The 18486-nt window shown below is 34.9% G+C and overlaps 1 protein-coding gene across 2 annotated transcripts; it reads left to right on the plus strand.

Annotated features, from left to right (window-relative positions):
* Positions 1 to 985: 985 nt before the first annotated feature.
* On the plus strand, positions 986 to 14902 carry LOC18428921 (cycloartenol-C-24-methyltransferase). 2 transcript variants are annotated; one of them, XM_006838217.4, is made up of 13 exons: positions 986 to 1118; positions 1761 to 1864; positions 6438 to 6504; positions 7545 to 7618; positions 7731 to 7871; positions 8651 to 8705; positions 11177 to 11224; positions 11320 to 11403; positions 11523 to 11639; positions 11798 to 11881; positions 13130 to 13255; positions 14321 to 14418; positions 14546 to 14902. In XM_006838217.4, the coding sequence occupies exons 2-13, from the start codon at positions 1782 to 1784 to the stop codon at positions 14607 to 14609; spliced, it is 1041 nt and encodes a 346-aa protein (XP_006838280.1). In that variant the 5' UTR covers positions 986 to 1118; positions 1761 to 1781; the 3' UTR covers positions 14610 to 14902. The 2 variants fall into 2 exon arrangements, with proteins under 2 accessions (XP_006838280.1, XP_088719336.1); XM_088863210.1 differs by lacking the exons at positions 986 to 1118; positions 1761 to 1864; positions 6438 to 6504; positions 7545 to 7618; positions 7731 to 7871 and adding an exon at positions 8010 to 8106.
* The last annotated feature ends 3584 nt before the right edge of the window (positions 14903 to 18486 follow it).

Below are 18486 nucleotides of genomic sequence, written 5' to 3' on the forward strand. Positions count from 1 at the left end.
GTATTTTAGAGTGGAGCCGAGGTAGGTTTGGTCGTCAAACCTACTTAAAGAACGTTTTGTTAAATTTTAGATATTTAAAATCCGAAACATGAACAACATCATTAAAAAAAACAAAAATTTGTATAACCGAAATAACAAAAAAAATTGGGGATTTTAAAATAAGGGTACTTTGGGAAGATATGCTCGTATCATTAAAAAAAACAAAAATTTGTATAACCGAAATAACATAAAAAATTGGGGATTTTAAAATAAGGGTACTTTGGGAAGATATGCTCGTAAACCGGTCTCAAATTGAAACAGTAGTTTATAAAGGACTTTAGTTTCAACTAATAATGGCATTAACAAATAGTTACTTTCTCATTAAATAACTATTGAACTTCAAAAATAACATCGCTATAATGGAAAAAGTTTATTTAAAGATGCTACCTTATACTGTAGAACTACGGCTGCACCTAAAAAGTTCTTCGGACAAGGAAGTTTTAATGTTGAAAAACCCTTTGATCGATCATCTCCACATCACGATGTATGAACATGAAAAATAAAAAAATTTTAAGTCTCATAAATAATATATTTTACAACATATTTTCTACACCGTCCATTTTCAAGATTTTCATATGTTTATAGATACTCGATTTTTATTATTTTTTAAATTTAAAATTTTATAATTAGATATAAAATTAAATTTTAAAATAATTTTTAAAACATTTTACATCAAAATTATATACCAAGATAAACCGCTGCATCCGTATGCAGACTGCACCCGTTATAATTGATATAACGGACTTAAATCGCAAGCACAATGCCAATCTTTTCATCATTTTTTGGGTGCTACTATAACGTCATTTATCATTACATACGACTTTTATATTCAAGAAAACTCCCTGTTAATTACCCCCCAAAGAAAAAACAAAAAGAAAACTCCCTGTTATTTATTCATTGCGAGCATTTTAAATAGTCTCTTACTGTTACTTAAGGGGATGGGTCGCTACCATTATAACAGCGACGATAACCGTGATTCTCTGGTTCATTGTTCTTCAGATCTTCATTTCGTTCTTTTTTTTCAGGTTCACATTTTGACAGTGCATTTGAGTTCTACAGTTCGGCAAAAGCCATCCAGAGTAAGTTCCCTTCTCTTTTTTGTCACTGATAAAAATTCTGGGACCGATCGACGGATTATGATATTGTTCTTGCATATCTAACATGGCATAATCTGCTTTTCTCAATCCTTGTGGCATTCTTTTCTCTCTGTTCCTTTTCAATACATCTCCAATCTTTACCATTACTTTGTACTTTTCATGAAAGTGGATTTTTCCCAGCTTATATAAACATTTGCATCATATGAGTTTTTTCCTGGATCTTCCCAAATGTGCTTGTAACAGTAGTTTTTTGTAATGAACTGAGATATAAACCATATGATCTTTCCAAATGTAAAAGTTTATATAAGGTGGCAATTCTTAAACTATAGAATTTAAGGTGCACCTAAAAAATCTTTCATAAAAGGTTATTTTGATGTTCAAAAACTCTCTAATTGATCATCTCGACATCGAGTATCGAGATGTATGAATATGAAACGAAAAAATAAATTGAGTCCTAAAAATAATGTATCTTGCAACAAATTATCTGAAGCGTCAATTTTCAAGAAGTGTTTATAGATCTATTTGATTTGAACCATTTTTGGAGTTTAAAGGTTTTATAATTAGAAATGAAACTAGGTTCTCAAACCATTGACTTGTTGATTGGCTTTATCTATGGCCTTGAAGGTTTAGCAAATTGCATTGAGAATGTCTAGGACTGGAGTTTTAGATCTGGGCTCTGGTGTTGGAGGGAAGATAGAGAAAGAGGGAGTCCTTTCTGCAGTGCAAGAGTAAGTCTAATTTGTTCATGTTTCTTTTTCTTTTTTTTTTCTCCTTTTTTTTTTGTTAAAGCTTGAAAACATGATACTCTCGCATAAGTTTTCCCTTATTTACAAACAATTTTCAGTTGTATTTTGTCTACAAAGCCTCACCTAATAACTCATTGAAAATTGTAATTTAAGCATTGGAAAACCTTTACATTGATCATCATCTCCACTTGAACATTATGATTGTAAAAAGAAATTAAGAAAAAAAAATTAAGATTTCAAATCTAAAAGTTGGTGTATATTCTAACAAACTATCTGGACTGTCCATTTATACCTAAAACTAAGTGTTCAAAGATCAGCAAGATCTATACAATTTTTTAAGTTTCAAAATTTTATTGTTGGAAATTGTTTTTGGAACCATTATGGAGATTCTATTGCTGAAAGTGCTTTCCAGACGAGAGGATTGGAGGTGCGACTTTATTTGGTTTTCATAAATATAGGCCTTATGGAACCTTCATCCATAAATATTCGTATGGACTAGCGAGTTGGGACCATATAACATGCTCCTACACAATTTCAAGTAATAATGCTAAAAATAAGAAATCAAAGAAAATATTTTAAGTTTTTCGCAGCCTAGATCTAATCATCTTTCACATGGACGTGCTCCTACACAAGTTCAAGTAATAATGCTGAAAAGAAGAAATAAAATAAAATATTTTTAGTTTTTAACAGCCTCGATAATCATCAATAAAAAGAAGAAATAAAAGAGAATATTTTAAGTTTTTAGCAGCCTAAAATAATTATCCGTCACGTGGACTTGTCGGAGTCAATTATGCGGTGCTATTGATTTGGAGCATTTTTTAAATTCCCAATACTCTCTCTCTATATAAAATCTTCTGTCTCTAAGTTGGACCTACATCAAAATGATTATGTTTTGAAAGTTGTGTCACTGCAGTCATGCGTAACCCGTGCACATGCTATTAATAATGTAGGACAAAGTATACAGTTCAATAGCGTGGAGCCATAAATTTTATTATAAACAATTATTTCATGTGGGCTGGATTTTATTTATGCAGTGTGAGGTCCCGAAGTATAAAATATCTATATTAAAGATGGATGCAAATAGGTCGTCTTTATTCGTTATCTCCTTGTGAACGATTATATATTTTTTAAAATTAAGATCAAATTATATTTTTAAAATATATTTATTGTCAAGCCCACATTTCTGCAATATGCCAGCTTTGTTATTTTAGCTTATGTTTGCTTGTCGTACAAATTAATGATAAACTTGGAAGAGAAAACTTGAGATAGATATTTTGGTTGGATACAAGTAATTCAGGTGCCACATGATCTAGGAGCCAATATTGCAATATCTTAGGCTTATAATATGATCCATGTGGTTTTTGTAACCCCATGATTATGAGGTTACGATCTTCCCAACTGCGTAGGGGTGGCAATGGACCCGATTAGACTTGGTACCTGACGGGTACATACTCGACCTCTGGTCTGGGTATGGGTCCAAATTTTGGGCCCGAATGCTACTATGACCCAAGTCCAAATGTAGCTGAACCTGACTCGTACCCGTGTCATAGTGTATATTATGGCAATAATGTGTCTTTTAAGTGCACGTTAGGTTTTCATATTGTCACAATATTGGCAACATTTATGGTATTTTTAGCAAAAAACAAAAGCTTATAGCCATATGGTATATGATGGTAAAAAAAAAAAAATTCATAATCATAGGGTGGCAATGGATTTGTTCAGACCCGGGACCTGACTGGTTTGGATAGGGGTTGAAATTTTGGATCCAAATACTATTTTGGTATGGGTCCTGGTCCAACCATACCTGACCTGTTGCCACCCCTACAACTGCGGCTTGGAAAGGAAGGTCCCATCATACAATAATTAGCGTTGGCAATGGGCTAGGCAGCCCAGCCTGGCCCGGCCCTAAAAAAGGTAGGACATGGGCCACAAACTATGGTTTAAGGGCAAGATTAGGGCAAATGCCACCCCAATTCGGCCTGGATTAGCCCTCTTTTTCGTTTTTTTCTTCATTTATTTTTGTTCTGGTCTTAAGGGGACAAATGTTGGGCCAGGTTTGGGGCTGGCCCGGCCCATTGTCACCCATAACAGTAATTTGATTAAAGTTATGATGACATGCTCTTGCGGGAGCTTATTGTAGATGGACTCCTTCGGGGAAAAACCTTCTTCGGCCCTACCTAAGAATCCCCATATGATTAGTTCGAAATAAACGGAAAATAATTTACTCATAAGTTTAGGGGTGGCAACGAGTCGGGTATGGGTCAGGTCCGGCTAGACCCAGACCCAGACCCGAATAGATTTGGATCCATATTTTGGAGCCGGACCGAACCTGTCGGCCCCAAAAATTAAACCCATACCTGTACTTGTTGGGTCTCGGGTATCCCCCATCCTCTAGTCCATTGGCACCCTCACTATGAGTTTTTTTTTTCTTTTTTATTGTCCTTTTTTTTACCATCATGTTTTTATTGGCAACAAGGTTACAATCACCCGTTATTAGATTTCAAATGATTTGTCATTCAATAACTAAAGATGATTACTAGTTCTAGTTATATATGATCTTTAGTACACCCAAATGAATAGGGCTTAAATATCTAATAGTTTACGGGTACGGTTGGGTCCAGCTGAACCCGGACCTGTATAGTGTTTGGGTCCAAATATTGGACTTGGACCTGACCCGCCGCATCCAAATACAAGACCCATACTCGACGTGTGCCGGGTATATCCGGCCGGTCCCGGGTTTGGTCCATTGCCACCCCTACAAGTTATGTAACACTTAGATCTCTCATTCAAATTGGACGGTGTCTCTTGAATCTTGGAAATTTGTTTTTTTTAGGTGTGATTTGAATTTTTTTTATTTTTTTTAGGTGCACAGCATATGTGATTTGAATTTTTTTTATTTTTTTTAGGTGCACACCATATGTGATTTGAATTATTATTATTTTTTTCTTTCTTTCTCCTTTTGAGGTCAGTCATCAAATCATCAAAAGGGGTGCGGTTTGTATAGAGCCTCGGCTCTAAACAATTAAATTAGAGCCTATCTTTAAATAGTATCGAGAAATGTGATTTCAGTATTTGTGATAGCTTTAAAATATATTTTTATATTTTTTTATAAATTTTAAAGCTTAACAAATAGTGTAGATCAATAGATCTATGAAAACATGAAAATTGACTGTCAAAAAATGTGTTTCAAAATAACACTCTTTCCAGAACTTGCATCCATTTTTTTCTTGTGTCGATACTTCTTGATGTCGAGATGATCAATTTGAAGATATTCGAGCATCAAAACAACCTCTTCTAATGAAATTTTTGAGGTAGCCTCAAATTTGTTTGTTTAGAGCCTCGGCTCCATATAAACTTTGGCTTCGAACGCGGAAAGATTTTAGAAAAAGTATTGGTGGGGTTAGCTATTTTAGGATAGACTTCAATTTATGAAATCTTTGGCTTCGGAAGTCAAGCTATGAGATGAATCCAATATATTAAAATTAAGATATGAAACCATAATTTTAAAAAAAAATCATCCGATCCTTATGATCCGAAGTCATTACATGGGAGGAAATTTGGGATAAAAAAAAAGAAAAATTATGTATATATCAGTTATATTTATTGTTATTATAAAAATACTTATAGGTTTCCATGGTTACACATATGTTTGTTTTTTCTCTATAATCAATTTAAAAAAAAAGAAAATCTAACTTTTTTTTTGGATTTTTGAAAGACCGAAATCCTTTAAAATGTTGTGCTTTTCCTCGATTCGGATATTGAAAATCGGAGACCACGCGACCATCTAAAAACCCCTTCTACCTTCCTTCCTTCCTTTCTTTCTTTCTTTCTTTTTTTTTTTTTTTTTTTTTATTAATTATTATGTTTTTTTGTTTTTTTAATCCGCTGCTCTCTCGCTTCCGTTTCAGTTTTTCCAATCATGGATCAAAATAATACAACTTAATACAAGAGCAGCTCAATTTATTTCGTGTAAATACTAGTTTTACAGGCCATTGCAACAGCTTCTGAGGCCTCTCTGAGAATTGAACTGTGTGAGCAAGACAATGATAACAACTTGCTTTCCAAAATAGCAAATTCTTATTTGATATCCATCGGTGAAAGCAAGTCCATATCAACCCGTGTTGGACTTTCTTGTTCATTTGACAGTTCAGAGACCATGGCGGTAGGTAGGATGGATAGCATTAGACTAGGAAAATTTATTTATGACCCATATGGAGACCTGCAAAAAGAGCTTAGAAGTCTAAAAAAAAAAGAATACCAACTTGATATGTGGCACATGAGGAAACATTTTCAATTAACAACAAAACTTAGGACTTAGAGAGAGAGATTCTTAGTATATAACTAATAAACAGATAGTGGATCCTCCAAACACTACAAATACAATTTAGACTTAACTTCAGAGTGACACTGCAACATCCGTTCACTTTGTGGTTTATATTGATAAATTTCCATGTGTAACAATGAAGTTTCAATTGTATATGTTTGTTTTCTCTCATATGATAATGTTTTAGCATTCAAAAGTTAGTTCCAAACCTTTTGCTCATGCTCTCAATAGGTATGAGAAGTACCATGTTTTATATGGAGGGAATGAAGAATTAAGGAGACAGAACTACACTGACGTGGTGAGAAGATGATTTCTGTGCATTTAGTTTTTCTCATTCTTATATTTGGTTTATTCGACCGTTCATTGTATTTTTTCTATCCATGTTTTGATAATGACTGTTTTAGCAATGGACCATTTTTTTAGAAGAATCTCCTAAAACTCAATTAGATGATTTCTGTGTATTCAGTGTTTCTCATTCATATATTCGGTTTGTTTGACTATCCATTGTATTTTTTCTATCCATTTTTTGATAATGACTGTTTTTGCATTGGACAATTTTGTTGGAAGAAACTCCTAAAACTCAATTACATGTGTTCTGGACATTTTTCCATTTTACATTGGTAGTTTATGTTAATGAATTGATTCAACATTTGTTTTATTTTTTCGAAAGACTCATTCTACATAATGACAAGAGATCTTATGACTAGCATGGTGTAGATCATATTCATTGTTATGTTGATTGTGATTTGCGATGCACAATAATAAGTGATGTGGAATGCACTAGCAATTGGGTTCATTTGTAAGTTTCCACAAATTCTTGTTAGGTACATGATAAAGAAAAGTAGGGTTTGGATTCTATCTGGAGTTCTGGACTAGAAATCTCTGAAGTGGCATTTGCTAGTTTTAAATTGCAACCCATTTCAACTTATGGAAACATAAAATCACAGTAGGGATTTCTAAATCACTGTGCAAACTTTGCAGTCCTTTGATTGCTCAAGATTCAGTGCTAGTCTTTCTTTAGGCAAAATATGGTAGATCAGGAAGAACAAATTATCAAAAGATTGCCATTGTGTCACTTGTTATTTTGTAAGTTTATCAGAATAGTTAATTATCGAAAAATTATATCAAAATATCAAGTAATATCTTGTATTTTGATATGGTTTGAGGAATGGGGAACCGATATTGCTTTAATTTTTCCCTCCTCGGTGGTGATCTTTGTAGTGATATGGATCATCAATTAATGAATATTAAACACCCATGGCTGGTGAGCATTCTTAAGTTTGCGGGGCACGTACAATGTTTATTGGACTAAAAGGTGTTCATTCATAACAATTTCAGGCAAACAAATATTATGATCTTTCAACCAGCTTTTATGAGTTCGGCTGGGGCGAGTCTTTCCATTTTGCTCCAAGGTATGTAACTTGATTGGCATCTTATGAAGATACTAAGCACACATCTACAGCACATAGACTCTTACCAATTGCTCTGTTGTATATGATGAAACTGAATGCTCTTGTGTTTTAGATGGAAAGGAGAATCTTTTCGGGAAAGCCTGAAGCGATACGAACATTTCATCGCTTTGCAACTTGGTTTAAAACCAGGAATGAAGGTATTGGATGTAGGATGTGGAATTGGAGGGCCGCTACGTGAAATTGCTAGATTTAGGTAAGTCATGAACTTCAGATATGCTTGGGAATACATGTCCTCACTCAAAATTTTATGTGCATTATAGTACATGGAATGCATAGTGTGATCAGTATGGTCATGGAAACAACGTGGTCATGAGTGTATCACTGTCCACAGTATAACTTGGATGACAATGGACGAAGAGTGGAGGTGTTCGATTGAACCCCTTTCAAAGTAGAACCCACGATCCCCTACCCCACCCAATTAATTGATGGTATGGACATGACCCTGATGACCATGCTATTATCTTATGGATCATACTACACTTTCCCTTGTGGTATAATGGAAGAAAATGTAGACAATGATTGTTTAAGATATTAATGAATGGCTTTCTTATTATTTATTGCATATGCAGAGAATGTATGTGATTGGTAAGCGTAATTAGAGAACTCATTAGGATTTTTTGTTGAACTTATTTTCAGTTCTGCCTTGCCATATACTTGAGAACAATTCCATCCGTAAAAGGCTTATTCTTGATAAATTGCTTCATTTCATTATAACTTTTCTTGTGAACAAATTGATCTCCTTGGTTGGAATGCATCGAAGTTCATAAAAACAGGTGTACTTAGTTTTTAATCTTTTAAAGGAATCTTTTAGTGAAACAAATGTGTTGCTAATAAAACAATAGTGTGCCATTTTGAGAAAGAGTTTTAGGTTAGCTGGCCATTGTTGTCTTGAGTTCCTAATAATTCATTTGATGGTGTTTCAATAGCTTTGAGTTGTAGATTAGTGAATTTTTTTCCATGTTTTTGTTGCAGCTTAACTTCTATTACTGGCTTGAACAACAATGAATATCAAATATCCAGAGGAATTGTAAGTACTCCATATATTGCTGTGCTTTGCTTAGTTTAATTTGTGGCATTCTCTTGGTCATGATGTTGTTGCTAACATTTGGAGCATTAGCATTAGTAAACTAGACTACTGATGTATCTAGTTATGCGACTGTCTAGCTCATTAATTTTGGTGAATGAGGAGTGGTGTTTCACATAGGTGGCTCATAACTTCAAATGTAATAACATTAACTGGCAGTATATACACATAGATGAATTGAAGTATAACCTACAACAAAGCGGTTGAGGTGAAGATCTGCACACTGTGGAAGTCTTGCATGAAGTCATGGTCCTTTTTGGTTATTTATGTTGTTAAAGTGGGGTCGACTTCTCACTCAGGCATTCTACTATTAGAAATGTGTTGGCATCACACAGATTGAAGTATGTGACGACAACCTACTAAATCAGCAAAGTTGGATCGATTTCTCACATAGGCATTGTAGTAATAGAGTAGTTGTACCGATTGGCGTTATTCACAGAGCAGCATGGGACCAGAATTCATAACCAAATGGTTGCAATGAAGATCACAACACTCTCGGCTAAGGGGTTACCCTTCCATATACAGAAATGTATGCATGACCGCATGTTCACATATTAATAGTGTATGTGATATAAATAAAGACTCATGCTTCACTAGTTCTAGTCATTTCATTAGTATTGAAATATGGTCGCAAGTTTTGTAACTAGATCTTAAACCTTATCCATGGTTGATGGTTAGTATTTGTTTGGTTAGGAATGGGCTCAAGGCTAGTGGTCAGGGTGGTGGGTCACACAACATGACGTCTTGAGCTCCATTCCTACCACGGTAGGAGGCCCATCCCCACCACGGTAGGAGGCTCATCCCCACTAAACTTCCCAAAGAAAAAGTATGTCTAGTAAGATTTTACATGATTTTTGCCTTGTCCTCTATGAAACAATGGATTGCCTTAATAAACTTTGATCAATGCAAAATATTAGGTTGATAGATGAGCTACTAGCATATTTACATAAAATAATAAGGACCGGTGGTTTGTGATTTGTAGATCAAAACATAATGGGTGCGATTTGTATAGAGTCTAGGCTCTACGCGATCAAATTAGAGCCTACCCTCAAATAGTGTCAAGAAATATGGTTTCAATATTGGAAATCTTTCTGATAGCGATGAAACATATTTTCATCTTCATTTATAAAGTTTAAATCTTCAAAAATAGTGTAGATCGACATATCTATGAAAACTTGATAATATTGAAAATTGACGTTCCAAAAATGCGTTACAAAATACACTATTTTCAAATCTTGAAATACACTTTTTTCTCATGTCCATACATCTTGATGTCAAGATGATAAATTTGAAGATATTTGGGCATCAAAACAACTTCTTCTAGTGAAATTTATGTGGTATGCTCCAATTTCATTGTTTAGAGCCTCGGCTCTATATAAACTTTTTCCAAACATAATTGACGTAAGTTAAAAATGCAATATCTATTATTTCTGTTGGGTTATCCTCTACAATAGTTTACAACAAGGAAACACCTTGTTGAGATTCCAATTTAAAATCTCGTTAATCGGTGTCTCAATATCATTGACATCCTGTAAGCTAGAAGATGACTAGCATATCTTGCAGTATTTACATCAAAAAGAAAACAAAGAAAAAAAAAAAAAAAAATCTTGCACTATTTATTTTGCATTAAAACTATCCATGTAGTAATGTAGGAATGGATCTAATGACTCGTACATAAAAACTACCCAAGTAGTAATGTAGACGGGGGCACTCTTATGTGATTAGAGTGCCATTGTAGACTTAGCTCAGGACTTGTGGTTAGAGAAATCCCAGAAAATTGAGAAATTTAAGAAAACATTAAAAATGTTAAAATATTCAATCAGAGCTGAATACTGGTCGAAATTGAAATCAGGGTTTTGGTTTCTGATGGATCAAAACCTAGAAAATTATTCCTGCTCATTTGACTCTTGATCGAGACATGGTTGAGTTTTCTCTGGTTTTTGTTTCCTTGGTTCTTTTGGCAAAATGTGACATGGAATGTGGTGGAGTCGAGTTAGCTGGGTTTAGTCCCAAGGCACTATTGTGGGTTTTGCAACAGTGACTCTTACTGCTAAACTAGAGCTTGAAATGTTCTCAGTAGTTACATACAATACAATTAGTACAAATTTATGGACTTCAGTGACGTTCATATGTGTATCCTATTACCATCCTATGATAATTTTATGTAATTTTTTTTCCTTTTTTTTTTTATGAAAGCTGGTGTAATTTTTTCTGTTGCAAGTGTATAAAAATTTATTCAATTCCCAATTTCCCCAAGGTGGGTATCTTCGCCTCATTCTCAAGCTCTACCTAGATGCCCAATAGTCATTTTCACATTCAAGGATCATTCTTTCATGTGAAGTTTTATGCAATGGGCTAATTCTTGAATTCTTGTTGCATAGACTTAAAATATTGTTATTGTGGTTGTGATTCAGGAGCTAAACCGAATAGCTGGAGTAGACAAGACGTGCAACTTTCTGAAGGTCTGCTTCTTTTAAGACATCCTTTTTAACTAACTGCATATGAGGACCTCTGTAGCCAAGTGGTCTAAATGGCCTCTGTACTCTTCATTTTGCAGGCCGATTTCATGAAAATGCCAATCCCAGATAACACTTTTGATGCAATCTATGCATTGGAAGCAACCTGCCACGCACCTGATGTAGTATGTTATGGCCAAATTTTACTTGCTATGTCAAATTCTTATCTGTATTTTCTTTGAAGGTTCTTACTATCATTTTCATGTAAGTGCAAAGGATTGCTCCAACTAATTCTTTTATGCAGGCTGGATGCTACAAAGAGATTTATAGAGTGTTAAAGCCAGGTCAATGTTTTGCAGCATATGAATGGTGTATGACTGATTCTTTCGACCCCAATAATCAAGAACACCAGAAAATCAAGGTCCCTTTCTCTCTCTCTTATGCCAATGCTTATGTTTGGAGCAAATGATTCTGTTGGTGCACAAAATCACTATGTGACAATATTCTTGGTAGGTAGTCTACATATACATGTGCTTGTAAGCTATATATTCTTATAGCAACAAATTGTCCTGAAAGCAGGCACAAATCGAGTTCGGTGATGGTCTTACAGATATAAGGTCAACTAGGCAATGCCTTGAAGCTCTTAAACAAGTTGGTTTTGAGGTAATGATCCAAATTCTTTTTCATTACTTCTACGTTGTGAATCTTGATCTTTTATTAGACATTATGAAAGAAAATTTAGGACCTCCAAACCATCAAAGCAAAAAAATATTTCCATGCTTTTGAATCTGCAAAAACAAAACGAATTTTTGGCAAGAAAAAGGGTTGTTTTCCTATCATAGAAAATTTACGACTTTGTGAAAAGTTGGCACATTATAAATTTGTATACAAAAAAAAAAAATTATACAATACATGACTATTTTTTTATATATGAAAAGGTCCACAACGAGTAGGGCTGGCAATGGGCTGGGCCTGGCCAACCTAGCCCCCTGAGGGCCGGTCTAGGCCCAGCCTTGGGTCTATCAGGGCTGGGTCGGGCAAGGTAAAATTAAAGAAAACCAAGGGAAGAAAGATAAAAAACAAATAAGGTCTGGGCCAGGCCTCTATTGCCCTTGCCCAGGCACGGCCCTCAAGCCACTTTTTATGGCTTGGTCCCTAGTTTTTTAGGGCCTGGCCAAGCCACCCGGTCCATTGCCACCCCTAACAGTCACTGGGTAGGAATCAATGGTTGTGGATTCTGACTTCTTGGAAAACATGAGGGAATTTTTCTACAACTGATTCCCTCATATGAAATATAAGGCAAACATGTACCAAGACTCAAGATAGAAGAATATTAGGATAAACAATTACTCCTTTATCTACTTCAAAAATGCTTTTTTCTATTTTCTTTTTATTTTTTACTGTTTTAATAAGTAAAATATTTTGATAGGGCTGCAGCCCTACTAAAATAAGTAAAGCCTCACATCAAAACTCACCGAAAATTGTAGTTCTAGCTCGATCATCTTGGCTCGACCATTATGGTTCTGAAATAAATTAGGATTTTAAGCCCTAAAAATAGTGTATATTGTAATCCATTATCTAGACCATCCATTTCGCCCTAAAAATAAGTCTTCATGGATCTAACAAATTTGTACCATTGTTTTAGCTTCAAATTTTCATAATCGGTATTGGAAATTGATTTTAAGCTGGAGATTTCCAATGGCTAAAGTGGTTTCTATACAAGGATTCGAGGTGAGGCTTTACATTATTTTCATAAAGCCTAAACTGCATCCTTTTAATAAAATCCATTGAATTTCTCAAGGAAAACCAGAGTACTAGACATCTAAAATCTGTCACAAGATTTGAGATGTGTGAGACATTTGAAGCAAGAAAGCCTATTGTTTGGTTTGACATTTGATTCTCTTTCTTTAGGTTTTGTGGGAGAAGGATCTCGGAACAACTTCACCGGTACCATGGTACTTGCCCTTGGATCCCAACCACTTTTCTTTAAGCAACTTCCGTTCAACAGTACCAGGCCGGTTTCTCACTAGAAACTTGGTAAGTGACAGAATTGGCCTTTCTCATTTACCTACTATAGTGTTTATGTATAATTTTAGTTCATTTCTCAGACTTCAGTATATATTACTATGATCTCTCCTACCAGGTGACTTAGTGTGTGGCACATTTCATGGTATCTTTAAAGGTTTAAGTTCCCCCTTTGGCAAACTATATTTGGGAACAGGGCCATTCTTCTCCTCCACACATTTAGGAGCAAAAAATAGCTCGCCTTTATTAGCTTCTATAAACATCAGTAATGGACTTTTGAAACCCTACTTGTCAAAAAATCATCACTGAAGGTTTATACCAGTAAAATTCCCCAATCTTATTCAATTTAGGAGACCTCAACACCCTCAAATCTTGTAATCCTAAACTTTGTAGGAAACCTAAACCCTCTAGAATATCTAAATCCTCATTTTATAAGATTCCTGGATACGATCAAACCCCTTCCGCCACAACTTATTACGCTCATAGTCTCATATAGGTTCATTCTCTTGGTCCTACAATAAACCCAAACTTCATCCCAGCTTAAAAGGGACAAAAGCAAAAAAGCACATTAGTGATCATATCTGAAATTTTTCATTGATTATTCAGCTTCTTTCAATGGCCTGGTAATGGCAACTAAGATAATATTCACTGATCTCATTCTTACATGTCAATGCCTAACATTAGGCTCACACATCAAATTAGAGACAAAGCGATAATATACTTGCTGACTTACTTCCCATGTAGTGAATTTTGTTACTTCACACAATAATTCTTTTTTAAAAGGTAAAGAGAAATTAGTTAATGTAACTGGAGTTTGGCTTGGGCTTAAGCGTTGACGATTGCAGCGATGACGATTGCAGCAATATTCTCAAGTTCAAATCTTACCGTTGAAGTACCTGAAAGAAAATATAGTATAAGTTTGTAAGGGTAATTTAAGGTTGAAATATTGATTGTGGCAACTAGAATTCACCATTAGAGTGATGCATGGTAAAATAACTTTTTTGTGTAGTAGAAATTGTCTGTTGAAGATCTACGTGTACTGAGCAATTAACTCGTAAGAAACTGCTTTCCATGCAGGTCAAATGTCTAGAGTGTCTCGGCCTTGCACCCAAAGGAAGCCAAAAGGTGTCTTACCTCTTGGAGACAGCTGCAGAAGGCCTCGTTCAAGGTGGAAAGTGAGTAATGTAAAATGCCCATATTTATTTTGAACTCTGATTTTCTCAATTAACCATATTTGTTATTCTAAGTCATTAACATTGTTTGGCAAATTCAAAGAATGATAATTGCATGGGTTTTACACAGGAAGGAGATATTTACACCAAATTATTTTTTCTTGGCCCGTAAGCCTCAAGCTGAAGCACACTAAGATCAGCTTGTTCCCACTTTCGATCATCCGAATTTAGTTTTTCTATTACTATATCTGGGATTTCAGCAATTGTATGGGAAGCTGTCATGAGCTCCTATAATTTATGAAAATTCATCCTACTTAGGTTGGTCGAATATTTTCATTTCTCATGTTTGCTTTGTTAATGATAATTTCTATGGTACTTGAATTTCATTCCTTTCTTCTAAATTTTTATAAGACTGACTAAATTATTATTTGAAAGTTCTCCCATGGCAGAAAATGAATAGCAGCCTGCACCAGGCATTCAATTCTCAGATACTGTTTCTCTTTTGACAGACGTTATGATCTAACATTGTCGGTATGCATGTGTGTATATGCTTGTGATGAAATTTGGGTGCTCTTAAAACCAGTGTTTTGAGACTCAGCGCAGGTCAGTTGGACTCGACCGAGTTACTCGTCCTCACCCTATGGGCGAGGCAAGTTTTAGCCAAGTAGATTGTTTACCTTGTTTAGATGTTACATATACTAATTCATCCATTTTAAGTAAAAAAATGTGTAAATGGCACCTTGACTAGAACATACGGGCATCCCACATCACTATCCTCTTGGCAGAAGGCCGCATTTGTTTTGTAAAACTCTAGGCATGGGTTTTTTTTTTATAGTTAAGAGAAAAGGAGACGCAAAAATATGCGCCCACGAGAATTGAGCTCAAGACATCTCACATAGGGCATCTTAACAGTAGGTGTTAAAGAATGTGGGATGTTATAGTACATATGCCTTTCTTTTTTAAAAAACAATTGAGTTTAATTCAGGCGAGTTACTCGGACTCGTCCAAGTAACTCGTCTAGGCCAAGACTTGGGTGCCTTGGCTGAGTCGATTTTCTGCTTCAAACAAATTACCCGTTGATCTGAGAAGGATTCCTTCAATGGAACTCCAATATGTGGCAGTGTATGTCTATGCAAAGCACAACTCTTGGTTGAGATTCGTTCTGCCTATACTTCTATTCTTTAGCTTGGGGGAACTCAATCTCGCATTCAATGATCTACAAGTGAATTTAAGCATCCGTGATATTTGACGTATTATTCAAATAAGGAAAGAGCACGTAACATAAAAGATGATTTGTGAATAAGGTGGTCCCATTGGTAAAACACCTAATTAAAGAATTTTTATGAAAATTTTTAAAAACTCCATCTTTAAATCACTTCTTGAAGAATTTTAGATAGGAAAAATTAGTTTTGAATGTTTAAAACACTAGATTTGATTGTAATTCAAATAAATATTCAACGAGCCAATATGTAGATTATTTAGTTAAAGAAGTTTACAATATGCATGCAGAAATGATCATGTGATGGCTAGTGTCACAATGCTAATTTTTCACTTAGCCAACTTGTGTGGCACCGAGCCAAAGTTGAACCAGAATAATTGAAAGTCAGCCATTCACAGGCACACACAAAAAGAATGGAGGGAGATGAGCATACAATTAAGTATCAAAATGAACATTAGCGGGAATGGGGTTGGGATCGCGGTGGTAGTACCCCGACACCTTAATTACCACGTTGTGCTTTTCATCCCCATTGACACCATTACATTAATACATTAAAAAAACTAGTTCCTAAAGTATTTGAAATAATACATTAAAAAAACTAATTCTTAAAGTATTTGAAAAAACAAGTAGGAGCGTGATTTACCCACTGAATTAAAAAAGAAAAAAAAGACAGAGAACCTTAGCTTGCTCTGATTCGCTTTATCAACTTTATTGTATGGAACCACAAACACCCCTCAAGGGTCCTGGAAAGGGGCTCATATGGCTTCTGTACGCATCTAAATACCAAATCACCATTCTCATGGCCAATAAAGCTTGCACCACATCAATGCCTATCCATTCCTTATGCAACGTGGTGTCACTACCCCCATGCCACACCAACCTTGTAGCACCCACCTAAGGTGGCCAATGCTGATGTTACTCCCTTCTATAGGTTTGATGGCTTAAAAACCTAACCCGCCAGGAGCTAAGACCCAAATTCATTTCCACTTGGTGCATCACTAATGAGGTTCCACCTAACCCGCATGCATGATGCTAGAGGGAGTTTGATAAGCCTTCCCCACTATAACTTTGATGTCCTTATAAAACACTTGTCCTACACTAGGGTCTGCATGAACCTTGGCCTAGCCCTAAGGCTCATACATGTTTGAACAAATCCCCCTGCAATGTCCTTCCATTCATCACACCCTTGATCCGGTTCATTGTTGCCACCATGCAACCTTTCATGTACACTTGGTCAGGTCTTTTCTTACAACTATTTGTCCACCTAGGTGTGTGGCAATATCATTTGCCAACCCATGCTGTTAGGGTTGAGAATTTTTCAGATCGGGTATGGATCCACCTAGATCTGGATCTGAATCCAACCAGCATACATCAAATTCGAATCTGGATCCGAATCAGTTCCAATTTTGTATATTATAATTTCAAACATAATTAAGAATTAAAATAATTATATATATATATTTTAAAAACTCTATATCGGATCCACCTCTACCAGGATCTGACTCAAATTACTATCTGGATCTAGATTTTTTATTTGGATCTGAATTTCAGATACAAATCTTGGATTAATTCGGATTCATATCCTAATAAGATCCAAATTTCGGGTTTCAAATCCGGACCAAATAAATTCTCAACCCTACGTGCTGCCTTGCACGACACTCAAGAGGGGTATATAACACCATGTTTAAGGGTTTTTTATAAGGGAAAATTATATATACCGTCCTGGACCATACTTTCTAAGCACACTTCATCCTGATACTTTTCAACAACCTCAATGGCTTTTATTTTTGAAGAAAGTAGCTTTTCTAGGACAAAAATACCAACCATGTATTTAAGATAGTTTCTGTCTTAAAATTTGAAAAATAAAATTTTAGTGAGAGAAATGACCTAAACAAATTTAGAGAGAAACTATCTTAAATTTCAAATTTTTAGAGAGAGAAATTATACTAAATTTCAAGTTTTAATGGGAGAAACCATCTCAAAATTTTTAGGGGCAGAAACTATTATTTAAAGGGACAATAAATAAATAATATGAAATTTGAAATAATTTCTCTATCTAAAACTTGAATTTGAGTTAGTTTCTCTCTCTACAAAATTTAAAGTAATTTCTTTCTCTAAAAAATGAAATTCGAGGTAATTTCTCTCTTTAAATATTTGAAGTTCGAGAAGTATCTATCTCTAATAATTTTGAGATGGTTTCTCTATCTAACATTTCAATTTTTAAGTTTTAAGATATATATAGAGAGAGAAAAACTATCTTAAATACATAATTGTCATATTGCTCGAGTAACATGATATTCCCCGCTTTGTGCCTTTAATTGTTCTAATGAGTTACCTTTTTTTTTTTTTTTTTTAATATGTGGCTTTCAAACTCCCTCACATGTAGAAAGTTCACCCATCATTTGCTTCACTCGAAAGCAACAATCGTAACTCAAATGAGGGCTTTGTAGATTGCACCGATCAAAGACACCCTAAACTTGAAATAAGAATATATAATCCAAAATAATTGCCTTTACAATTATTGCACAAAAGTTAGCTCAACCCACCTCATAAAAAAACAATGTTTTGTATTAAAATGAAATGAACACTCACATTACTTCATGAAATGAGAAATGATAAAACCTATTTCCCAATTTCTCAGATATTGGAAATAGGTAAACTCAATCTAGAAACGGGAGCAATCAATTGGATCAATCTTCTCTTAATGGACAAGTTACCACGAAAAAATAATTGCTCCAAATAAGAGAGAAACACCATTAGTGCAGAACAAAGATCTCGCTCTATAATCAAGTGAGCCATGTATAATTATTAAAGAATATTAATAAATCCAAATTCCGTGAAAACCTTAAATT

This window comes from Amborella trichopoda, chromosome 3 (assembly GCF_054954075.1).
Source record: "Amborella trichopoda isolate Santa Cruz 75 chromosome 3, AtrichopodaSantaCruz75HAP2 v2.0, whole genome shotgun sequence".
In the NCBI taxonomy this organism is placed as follows: Eukaryota; Viridiplantae; Streptophyta; class Magnoliopsida; order Amborellales; family Amborellaceae; genus Amborella; species Amborella trichopoda.

What these genes read in the sequence shown, in the direction of transcription:
- LOC18428921 (XM_006838217.4), top strand. Translation starts at nt 1,782, where the DNA reads ATGTCTAGGACTGGAGTTTTAGATCTGGGCTCTGGTGTTGGAGGGAAG. An exon ending in GTCCTTTCTGCAGTGCAAGA is followed by an intron (nt 1,865 to 6,437) that starts GTAAGTCTAATT and finishes TGCTCTCAATAG; the next exon opens with GTATGAGAAGTACCATGTTT. An exon ending in TTAAACAAGTTGGTTTTGAG is followed by an intron (nt 11,882 to 13,129) that starts GTAATGATCCAA and finishes CTCTTTCTTTAG; the next exon opens with GTTTTGTGGGAGAAGGATCT.